Raw genomic sequence first — 12,110 nt, forward strand, 5'->3', positions numbered from 1 at the left:
GGCAGGGAGTCTGCTTCTCCCTCTGACCCTCCCCCCTCTCATGTGCTCTCTCTCTCTCTCTCTCTCTCTCTCTCTCTCTCTCATTCTCTCTCTCAAATAAATAAATAAAATCTTAAAAAAAATTCTAAAGGGCTACATAAATGTAACATGGTATTACTACTGATGGTGAAAATGAGATTTTTTTTTTGTTGTGTTTCAGATTCAGGGCTTCTTATTTGGTGCCTAGAATGTTTCTTACAATAACCTGTCTAATATGGAGTTCTAAAATGTAGATCAGGTGAAGAACATTTATTTCTCTTTATACATATACCAACCCTCAGTCCTTGGATATTGCTTTTGAAATATAAAAAGCTAGCTCATGGGTAAATAGACTATCCTTGTAAGCATTTGAAAAAAGAAAAGAAAAGAAAAGAAATGTGCTTCTGGCTTCTTTTTAGATATGTTTTTATTTCTGAAATGAAAGCTTACCAGAAATTTTTGGGTATTGGTGTGGGGGAGATATTTGTGCTTTATGTTGTTACAGGGAAAAGATGTGTGTGATGTTGAATAGTTAAAGTGGCCAGTGATGATCTTTTTGATAGATGCTTGCCTTGTGGGATTTGATTTTGGACATTTTTTCCATTTTCCTTTGGGAATTTTGTTCTTTTAAATTTTAGTGTTGCATTCTGTCTTAACCTTGTGCAGATCTGTCTTTTAGCTTGTTATGGTTGTAAAAGGTTTTGGTAAGGCCCTTGTGTGACTTGACTCCTGATCCATTATTCCAGATTATCCCTGGGTGGATGAATGGGTAGACAAGATAGATGTAATGATTAGGCTTATTATTCCTGCTTCTTAGTCTGAAGATCCGAGGGCTTCAGTGGATGCTGTTTTTTGATACCTTAGAGATTTCTCTTTACCTTTGTACCAGCTTCGGAAGTTGAGAGGCTCTCAGATCCCTTGTCTACTCTGGATGTCACCTCACTAGTTCATATACTAGTGATACGTGCCTTCACAGATGATTTAGTCCAACACTGCTTAGGGGAAATGCTTTAAATTCATATTTCTTCATAGTAAATGATGATGAAACATTTTGAATTATAATAGTTGGTGTTGAAATACAATGAGGAAGGTATTTGGTATTAGTTTCTCATTTATGAACCAGTAAAAGGAGTAAATGTATGTTCAGCTTTACTCCTTTCTCTCCCTGTTTAATACACATGCATTTAGAAACCCTAGAAAAGCTAATCACGAAGAAGGTGAAACTATCCACTGGACTTGCTCAAATGCTGCCTTTTCTCCCTGGAAAACTTGACTCTCCCCTAATATTTTACTAATTCCTAATTTTTTTAGGTCTCTGCCCTTAGATGTCATTTGCTCAGGGCAGTTCTCTTGACTCCTGGACAACATTCAGTAGAGCTCTCTGTTGTCTTTACAGCTTCCTGTATGCCTGCCATAACACCCATGCCACTTTATTGTTAGTTCCTGGTTTTACCGTCTGACCCTAGTAGTCTGTAAGCTCTGTGACAGCCAGAGCTACGTCAGTTTTAGTGCCTGGCTTTTACTGGCCCCCTAAAATTTTGTTAAATTTATGAATTAAAGAGAACTTTTAGCACTTTCGATAGGTTTTATTTCATACCTTTCTCTATGTGTACGTGTGTATACGTACAGATATTTCTGTAAAGATATTACACTGGAATTTCACCTTGTGTGTAGGAGTGGAGTTGTGAAATCAGCACGAGGTGAAAATTGCTCTTCTGTCTTTCTGGTACCTACAGTAAGTCAACACAGTTAGTTTTCCCCTCCAGTGTTCAGTGATAAAATTGTACTTGCATACAGTGGTATTCTAGCTCTCTAGACACAGGCGTCCAGAGTCCTCCAAAACCAGTTTCTGATGTCCCTTTCTGGCAATCTTTTTTGCTGTTCATTTAGTTACACTGGCTTCCGTGGCATTTCTCCTATCTTTAGTTAACTACGTTTGCTTGTATTTTCTGGTTTCTACTCCTTTGTTCATGCTGTTCTCCCCCTTTGGAAGACCTTAGCTTTTCCCTTTTTGTATTGACTTTCAAAGTCCTCCTCAGATTCCATCTGCTCTGACAGGTTTGTTTCTCTGGCTGACCCTGAGTGGTCTCTTTCCACTTCTGAGTTTGTGGCATTTATTGCCCCTGGTAGTCCTTTTACATTTAGTGGTGTACCATCTCGGGGGACGTTCTCTGGGATCTCTTGCTTTTGTGTGTGTTTGTGTTTTCTAGTTTGCTAGATTGTTAGATCACTGAAGACAGGGCTACTCTTCTATTTCTTTGTGGTGTTCACAGTTTAGGCCTGGCACCTTTCTCACTAAATAATTTATATATAAAAATTTGTTCCTCATATTATAGCATGAACCCTGAACAGAGTGCTTTGATGAGAATACTTTTTCTTCTGTTTCTTTTAAAAAAAATTCCACAAACCCCCAATTCCATTTTGTCTTCTTGCTTGCACACAATGGCTGACACTGAGTTATCAGGGAAATCTGTATGCAGGTGGCACAAAAAGCTCAAGCAACTGTGGGTGCATTGTGGCCCACTTAAATAGAAATTTCTGGTGGTATAGCATGAAATAAGAATTTTACTAGGTAAAGGAAGAGAAGCACATGACTTGGAGGTTAATTTTTCATTTGAGCGGAGATCCATTTCTTAAAACTGATGCCGTTAAACAAGGTTACTCCCAAGGTATAAAATCCCCAGAAAGATGATTTGATTTCCTTAATGTACTGGGTACCATGTTTCTTAAATTACTAATTATATTATAATTCTCTTATGGCTTGAATGGGAAATTGTCTTTTTGCTATAGGTAGAGAGCTATTTGAAATTCTTTTTAGGGGCGCCTGGGTGGCTCAGTCCTTTAAGCTTCCGCCTCTTGATTCTGGCTCAGGTCATGATCTCAGGGTTGTGAGATTGAGCCCCGTGTCAGGTTCTGTGCTGTGCATGGAGCCTGCTTAAGATTCTCTCTCTCCATCTCCCTCTGCCCCTCTGTCCTTAAAGAAAAAAAAAAAAGAAAAGAAAAAATTCTTTTTAATTGATTTGTTTCTTAGGATCTGGCTCTCCTGTGGTACAGCTCAAAAGTCACTGGGAATTTTAATTAGTGGTGAAATTTTGGAAAAGATGCACAGAGCCCTAGTTTTCTCTCGTCACAGAAGTTAAAAAAAATGGTATTCCTAATATTTACTAATTAGGTGAAAGTTGCTTCTGTGTTACCTGTACATCAGACTATTAAAATATAAAATGCAGATTGCACTGATGTGGAAGAGATTTTTTTGTTTGTTTGTTTAGGTACAAAGAGGATGGTGAAGCCTTATTAATTTTGCTTCCCTCAGAAGAAAAAGGGATGGTGCAGCAGCTTCTCCAGAAGAAAGTGCCTGTGAAGGAAATCAAGTAAGAACTCCTGGGTGTCTTGATGTGACTTTTAGGAGAACAGAGGCACAGAATTATTACGCTGAATTATGTACACTTAATTCCCGCCTCCCTCTTGTCTTCTGCTGTCTGATTTGTGACTTTTTTGTTTGCTTTTTTTTTTTTTTACAACAAATTTTTGAAGACTGTTCATGGAGAAAATAAGATGAAACGGAGAACTTGTTACCTTCAGCAGGCATGGAGTTGAGAGGATTATACCTCTTGGATGAGATTTGTAGGGTTATGTGTCCATTTTGGAGGATTGTGCTGTCTGTTGAAGATGTTTAGATTGTCAGAAGAATTGATCAGGATCAGAGTTTCACCTGCACTGGGGTCCCTGAAACACTGTGGCTTTACTTGGAAGGAAATAACTTGGAGGGTGTTTAGGTGGGCGTGTAGGGTGGAGCCTTTGGGTAAGGGTTCCATGAGTTGTTAATTGTTGAAGCCCACTGAGGGTTTTCTACCTTTTGTGTCTTTGATTTTATATGCGATTTTATAATTAAAAGAAAGTAAAGAACACCTTATCCATCCCCAGTTACCACCACCCTGGCTTTGTAGAAGCAAAGTAGTTCAGTCTAAACTCAGGGAAACAAGTGGGATTTCTTTTGTGAGACATAGACTCCCAAAAGAATTTCATTCTTTCCTATAGCCTCCCTTGGTGGAGTTAAGTAATGATTCTGTTATTGTGCCTAATCTCCAAGTAAGGAAAACATTATTTATGTCTTTTGGTTACTTATTATTTGAAACTAGTTTTATAACATTTGACTGAATATGGAAGTACTTATAAAAATGATATTAGATTTCATATATTTTATTTCATGGACAGTAGATCTCCCATGAGAGGCTACTTTCCAACTTCATGGATGTAAGAAGTAACCAATGATAATTGGATGTTAACCTTCGTATTTTTCACTCAGCATGGGATGTTGAGAAAAGATTTCTGATCTTGATCTTTTCCCCCTGCATTATGCCTAATATGTGAGAATCAAATTTATGTCTGGTGTAATTTCAGTCTACTCTGGCTCCTAGATGAGAAATAATGTTATAGATTTAAAAATATTGAGGGGCGCCTGGGTGGCTCAGTCCTTAGGCATCTGCTGTCGGCTCAGGTCATGATCCCAGGGGGATTGAGCCCCGCATCAGGCTCCCTGCTTAGCGGGAAGCCTTCTTCTCCCTCTCCCACTCCTCTGCTTGTGTTCCCTCTCTCGCTGTGTCTGTCTGTCAAATAAATAAATAAAATCTTTAAAAAAAAATTGAGAAAAACAGGAAAATGCTTTATGCTATCTTCAGTTTCTAAAATTGAGATGTCCTAGTTTAACCTTTTTTTGTTGTTACAAAGAATCAACCCAGAAAAACTTATCGACATCCAGAAAAAATTGGAATCATTTTTAGCACAAGATCAAGATTTAAAAGAAAGAGCTCAAAGGGTAAGTCATTGGTAAATTGGATACTTTAGTTGGAATGGACCATATAATAAAGTTAAAATTCGCTTTCTATTACTTCTAGGTTTCATGGTTATGCCTCAGATATTCAAGTAGTGCAATTCGCAGATAACTTTATCATATTCTTTAACTTTTAAAAAGATCGTGTATTTCTTAGAGTAACCTGGGAAACTGTCAGTCAGCTCTGTGCTTCTTTAGCAAACTTATTGTAATTTCTTAATATTAGGTTAAATTTCTAGAAAGCGTAGCACTTTTACTAAATTGTCTTTAGGAATGAAATTTTAGTCTATAAATATGACTTACTGTTCCCAAATTACCTTTTTGACTTAAAAATCCTTTGATTAGCAAATACAAAGAATTCTCACTTTCAGTTAAACTTACTTGTTAGTTCTTAGAGTGCCCGGCAGTAGATGCTTTAGGAAAGGAAGAAGGGAAATAGTTTTGTGTTGTGCTTACAGCTACCCAGTTTTTAAATGGACAGATATTTGAGTCCCAGTTATAAAGCTCTTTTCACCCTGCTTTTACTTTCATTCAGGTTATGAGATCTATATAGGATCTCTATCTCTGCATCTTCCATAACATATCAGCAGTGAGTTAAGAGAGTTAGGATTCAGAAGTTGGATCCTATTTCAGCAGATAGATGAAGTGAGGGGAAGGAAGTAAGAGGAGATGTGGAAAGAGCATCCTAAGTAGATAAGGAGTCTGAGCAGAAAGACGGTCAGTAGTAAGGCTTTTCTGTTATGGTTTGGAAACTGGATATTCTCGGGAAGGAAGTTTTATTTAAAGAGCAGATCTTACATTTCTTTTTAAAAATTAACTTATGTTATATTTTATCAAGTTAGCCTCACTGTGCTTAAAATAACATGAGTGATGAAAGCTAAAATTTGAATGCTTACTTGGTGTTAAGCACTTAGTCATGACATGACTCTGCTGCATGGCAGTTTGATATGCTCTTCATCTTCCCAGCAACCCATGAGAGAGGTGGTATTGATGTGATTTTATACAGGAGTAAATAATAGATTGAGAAAATTAAAAATTATCCAGGGTCACATAAGGTATTAAGTAGCAGGCCTGAGACTGAAATCCATGTGTGACTTTCTTCAGAACTTCCATGGTACATCAGGAGAAATATAAGAAAATCAAATATGGAACTGTGCAAAGTTGAATTTCTAGCAGCTCACTTCACCTGAAACCTAATGAAAAGGGCCTTTAAAGGAAAAAAATTTTTGAACATGCAAACATTTGTGTGCATATTTTGTCCAGTAGACATACTTTAAGCTAGGAGTTAACTCTTTCTTTTTACAACTTTGGAAATAGTATGCACATTTAAAAATATTATACATGAATTCTGAAATACCATGACTTACTGCATACTAAGAGGTCATTCAATTATGAATCAGGAAATAAGGAACATTGGAAGGATGTTTCACTGTTTGTGCATACAACAAATGAGCCTTCCAGAACAAAGATTATAGAATGCACATTGAAATAAATGATGTGATTTATTGGGTGTTACACATGGTTTAGCGGAATGGCTAACTGCAGTGCCAGCAGCAGCAAGCTATCTGGTTTAATAGAAGTGATCTTCTAGCCTTTGATTATAATCTGGATAGAACAAAAATGATAGGCAACCGGGCGATTTTTTTGTGTGTGTGTGAACAACTGTAGGGGAAAAAATTATCCTTGAACTGGAGCCATTCATTATTTTTCATGCCTATGGAGACAGGGAAGATGGTTTGAAGAAAGGGTTAGTGTAAAGTTAGAGCAAATATGACGTTCAGGAGATACAGAAATGGGAATTATATATACTTTATAAAAATTATTTTTAAAATAATAAATGCTTGCTTAGATGTGTTTCATCATCTTTGTTGCCTATGTTAAGACTGACAAAGGATCAGGATCATGTTTACTTTTTGGTTTATATAGTTCTTGGTATAAAGATACCTTTTTTCTTTTTAAACACCGAAGAAAAATAGCACAAGATGATGATGACAAATTAATTGACATGATAATATAAAAGGGAAAGCTTTAGAAATAAACTTTTTTCTGTCATGATTTTATTAAGCATAATTTAAATACAGTAACATTTTATTTTGTTGGAAAACATATCCTTTGACTACTAAAATAATTACTATAAATAAATTTTTATTTATAAAAATTATAGCTAGTATTTATTGGTATTTACTGTATTCCAGAAGATATGCCCAGGTACTCTAGATGCAGTTTTTTGGTTAGTTTCTCCCATAACACTTGAAGTAGAAGGTGCTATGATCTCTGATAGATGAGAAAACTGGCAGAAACCCAAGAGATTTGCTTAGCTAGTAAGTTAAGGAGCTCAGATTGTCATCTGTATGATCCCAAAGCCTACATTTTCCCCCCATGATACCCTACTGCAACAGAACGATACTAACTTCTAGAATTGTTTTTTGAGGTGATATTCTATGTTGATTTGGTTTGATGAAACCAAATTTAAAGTCTTATCTAATATCACAGTTCTAAAAAGTTAGGGTTTTGTGGCGGGGGGGAGGAGATAAGCTCAACTATTTTTTAAGATCTTTCACTACTGTTGAATTTATCCCTTTGGTTAATTTTCTTTTATCTGGTTTAAATTTATTTTCCATTCCTGACTGTTATATATATTGCATTTAAACCACTTATTTTTACAGTGTTTTGTCTCCTATATACGCTCCGTGTATCTGATGAAGGATAAAGAAATATTTGATGTGAGCAAGTTACCTATACCTGAATATGCCTTGTAAGTATTCATATTACAGTTCTGATTGTGAATCCTCAAAGTTAGAGCTCATTTGTCTGAAATCTGGTTCTCTGAGAGGCCTCGTTGAAACTGCTCTGCCTTACCTTAAAAGATCTGTTAAAGATCTGTAAAGAAAAAGATTATGTAAACTAGAACATAGGTGAGTATTAATTTCTTGTCATCATACAGAAGTTTCTTACTTGTAAGTGAAAATTTCTGAGAGTTACACAGGAAGTTTCCTGTAGCTTTGTCTTAAAGGAGATGGAGAACAGTTGATGAGCGTTGTTGGAAATCTTTAAATGTCTACAGTCGTTTTGTTCTTTGGAATGCTGTCCTGGAACACTGTAGACCGTTCTTTTTTTATGCTTTTGAAATAAGTCTCCTTGTCATTTCTTCCCTTATTTTAGGTTGATCCCCATAACTGCTTGCTTATTACCTGAATATTTTTTGTGTCTTGGTGTTTCTTATAGGTACTCACAGTTACCATGGCAAAATGTCCCTGCTTAGTAACAGAGGTTACTATTACATAAAAAAGGAACTCTTGGTTTTGTTTTGGCTTAGTATTTGAAGGACTTTTTTTCTTAACCCTTTCAGCTATAAAGGAGGGATCCTTGTTTTTCAGTGGGGTTCTACCTGTGGGAAAAGCATTGACAAAATCTTATAGAATAGACAAATAGACAAAATCTTTTATTAACCTTGAGGTTAATCATATATTAAATGTCAGCATAAAATTTCCCAGTCTGTGATGAAATATGTTATTTTTGAGGCAAGGTCTGTATATTTGTCCTGCTCTCCAGGAATTTGAATGCCTTTACCTGTAAATGGAGTCGGATAAAAACTCGTATCTGGGAGAACTGCTGTTTTCTGCTCTTCACATTAGATTGTGAGTTTAGTATAACGGGTAATTTGTCAGTTGTAACATTTTAGAATGATTCAGATTGCGAGATAACAGCATGAGACTCCTGACTGTGTAGGTAATTGATGGAAAACTGCATTCCATGGATATAACCTGTTTTCGTCACTTAGGTTTATGTCGCAGTTACTGATTGCGCCGTTTCTGGATACAGTTCATGGTTTACGTTATTGGCTCCTTTTGTGCGCTCTAGAAGAGGTTCTGTCCTGGTTTTCTGGTTGACTTCCTGAGATGTCAGCAAACGGGAGGCACAGGGCTTTAACGCCGGAGGGTCATATTGATGGGACATTTTGTTGCTGCAAATGCCAGGAAATCTCATCTGTTTACAGTTGAAGACCTTTGCCTTTTATTGGTGATGTTTAGGGAAGGCAGAGCCTAAGTAATGGGTACAGTTTAATGTGGTGTTGCTTCATTTCTGTGGATGTTTAGACGTGTAATTTCCTTGACCTATAAATTCCTAAAGCAGTGTTAGACATGTAGGATATAATAAATGTTTTAAAAAATTATTTTCCTAAAGAAACATGTTTTGAACAGCTAATAGGTATAGTTCATTGTGCTAGATGTTAAAATTATAAATGTATGTACTCCTACCTTAAAGGAGCTCCAAGTTTTAGTAGCTGAGAGAGACACATAAATACAATTGTAATACACTGAGAGAGACATTCTGATGGATGTGAGTTTGTGATTCCACCCTGTGGTCCCCATAACAGTTAATGGCAAGTGCTCGGTAGTGGCCGTGTATGTGCCGGGCAGTATTTTAAGTGCATGGCATCTATGAACTCGTTTTACTCTTACAACAACCCTTTAATGTCGATACTGATCATGCCATTTTGCAAATAAGAGAACTGAGGAATAGAGGTTAAGTAACATCCTTCGGTCACACGGCTAGTGGGTGACAGTCAGGATTTGAACCTCAGCAGTCCCATTTCTGAGTCTGTGCTTTTACCACGGCACCTCTCAGTTTCTTGAATCTTCTCTCATAGGAAATAGGCAGTGGATCCATGTCATAATGTTAGCCGTTTATCACAGCAGGGCTGGCTTTACGAGTTTATTTCCAATCCGTCAGAACTTAGGAGCAGGGAAAGACCTGATCATAAAGTGAATCTTGATCTTAGAAAGAGAAAATAATTTCTCTTTTCTTTTTTGATGAGCGGGGAAAGACCTGATCATAAAGTGAATCTTGATCTTAGAAAGAGAAAATAATTTCTCTTTTCTTTTTTGATCTCTTGTTTAGAAATCCTATTTTTGTAGAAGTGATTATGTCATATTAAGTGTCTAAGAGGAGAGGACAGTGATAACTTGCATTTATTCTTTGCAGAGGTCTGTTCTGTCCTTTCATGTCTTTTTCCATGTCCATGTCTTTTTCAGCTTTAGTGTTTACGTTTTGCAAAGCTTTTTCACTTAGCAGGTCGGGTTGTTAGAACAGCTGTGAGGTGGGCCTGGTAGGTACTCCTACCCCATCTTTGTGGAAGCTGAGGCTGAGAGGGGTGAACTGAACATAGGCAGCTTTAGTACCTGAGCTGTTTCCTTGTTTCTGGTCTTGTGCTCTTTATTTCATACCTTGTTAACCTCTTAATGAAAAATGGGGTATTTCTAATGTTTTCTGAGAGGTGTTCTGTATTTTTTGGCTTGCCTTTTGGATCATCTAACCTGTCAAGATTGAGTTGTATCTCAGAGGAGTGTTTTCTTTAAAAAAAAGCTTCCCAATTAGATCTCCAGTCTTAACTGTTGCATAATACCATAAGCACACCATCAGTGTACTGAGATAACTATTTTCATTTGCTCATATTTAAGGTCTCTTGGTCTTGCTGTGGCACCACGGGTAAGATTTCTTCAGAAAATGCAGAAACAACCCGCCAAAGAATTGGTGGTGAGCCAAGATAATAAAGTAATTGAGCCAAGGGCTCCCTCCCTCACCAACGATGAAGTGGAAGAATTTAGAGCCTACTTCAATGAGAAAATGTCCATCCTTCAGAAAGGTGGGAAAAGACCAGAAGGGACAGAGTACACACTGGCTAATGGGACCAGTGATGAAGAAGAAGAAGAGAAGGAAGATGAGGAAGAAATGGAAGAGAAACTGGCAAAAGCAAAAGAGTCTCAGCCTCCATCTGTCCCTAGCACCGGGGGGTCCAAGGACGCTCCTGGGCGGTTCTTGGACAGAGACGAGGAGGAGGAGGATGGACACGATGCTGATTTCTTTACAGTGAAGCGGCACAACGTCTTTGGGTGGGACCTTCAAGACAACAAAGCACTACAGGTAAGTTTACCCCCAGTGGAGGCTCTTCTGTTATTTCCTGCCACTTCTTACCCTGTGCTGTTTGTGTGGCCTTTGGGGAAATACGGGGGAAATAAAGACTAGGAGAAACTTGTGGAATGACTTTCTTTGCAGTGAACTCTCCCCTCCTTCTCCATATTTAAAGATGGAATAGGTGCCTGAGAATTCTCATTGTTCATAACTTTGGGAACTCTAAGAAGGCTGACAAATTTAATCTTCTCCTTTGCCATTCTTCTGAGGCATGTTTTAAAAAGTAGCTGGAGTCATGGTTATAGTGTTAATGAAGGCGGGTGATGGGGTTCTATGGTTTATGGTGTGAGGATCCTTCACTGTGATTCTTAACATACTGCTTTCTGATTTAAATCGTTATAAATGTTCCTTACAATGATTTAATCTCCCTAAGTATGAATTTTACTTTTAATGAGATATTTGCTTTTGGGCACCAACCCAGTATCTTAAATAGAAAGCCAGCATTCCTTTTTAAAGGCCACTTATGATGGTTTATTAAATGTTTCATGTAGATCCTTTGTTTCTCCGTGGCTACCTGCCAGGAGAAATAAAAGGGATAATTCAGATAAAGCACCTTTTTTCTGGAGTACTTGTAGGTGCATAGTAAATGTGTTTCTCCTCCCCTTCCTTAGGTCTCTTCCTGTTTTGTATGTCTTAATCATTTCTTTAAAGCGAATTGAATAAAAAATGAAGCTGAGCCCTTATTTTTTTATACAGTGTTTAATAAAGTTCTAAGTAGTCTTAGAATACTAAAATTTAAACTTTGAAACTTGGGTAGGTGTTTAAGTAACTAAATAAAAATCTTGGAAAGGTAGCAAACATTGTTACTGAGTGCTTAATGTATAATCAGGCATTTTCTGAACATTATCTCATTTGGTTTTTGAATAACGCCCTGTGAGGTAGGTACTATCTCATTGTACAGGTAGAAGAAAAAAGCAGCTAAGACACAGAGACAGTAAGATAGTGAGGCGCACAGCTTGTTACTGGCATAGTTGGAATTTGAGCCTAGGTATTCTGACTTGATTGATCAAGAACAAGGATACTGATCTCATTTATGAAGTGTGATTTATCACTTTTTCTTACAGAATTGATACACTTTGTGTGGTGTCTGATAAATCTGTGGTTAACCTAAGGGTACAAAGATTTACTCCTGTGTTTTCCTTGAGAACTTTTATAGTTTTAGTACTTAAATTTAAGGTTAGGGTTTATTTTTGCTTAATATTTGTGTATGGTGTGAGGGAAGGGTTAAGGTTTCTTCTTCTTCTTCTTCTTCTTTTTTTTTTAATGATGTCCAGTTGAACCAGTGCCT

At 37.1% G+C, this 12,110-nt stretch overlaps 1 protein-coding gene across 1 annotated transcript in view; it reads left to right on the forward strand.

Moving 5' to 3' along the window:
* The window catches only part of DDX10 (DEAD-box helicase 10), a 269,001-nt gene that overhangs the window by 39,046 nt on the left and 217,845 nt on the right, over window positions 1-12,110 (forward strand). The window contains exons 10-13 of the mRNA XM_027581129.1: window positions 3,288-3,389; window positions 4,747-4,834; window positions 7,516-7,604; window positions 10,312-10,774. Of these exons, the coding sequence (XP_027436930.1) occupies window positions 3,288-3,389; window positions 4,747-4,834; window positions 7,516-7,604; window positions 10,312-10,774 (742 nt within the window). The remainder of the gene's footprint in view (window positions 1-3,287; window positions 3,390-4,746; window positions 4,835-7,515; window positions 7,605-10,311; window positions 10,775-12,110) is intronic.

Source organism: Zalophus californianus, chromosome 11 (genome assembly GCF_009762305.2).
Source record: "Zalophus californianus isolate mZalCal1 chromosome 11, mZalCal1.pri.v2, whole genome shotgun sequence".
Lineage (NCBI taxonomy): Eukaryota > Metazoa > Chordata > Mammalia > Carnivora > Otariidae > Zalophus > Zalophus californianus.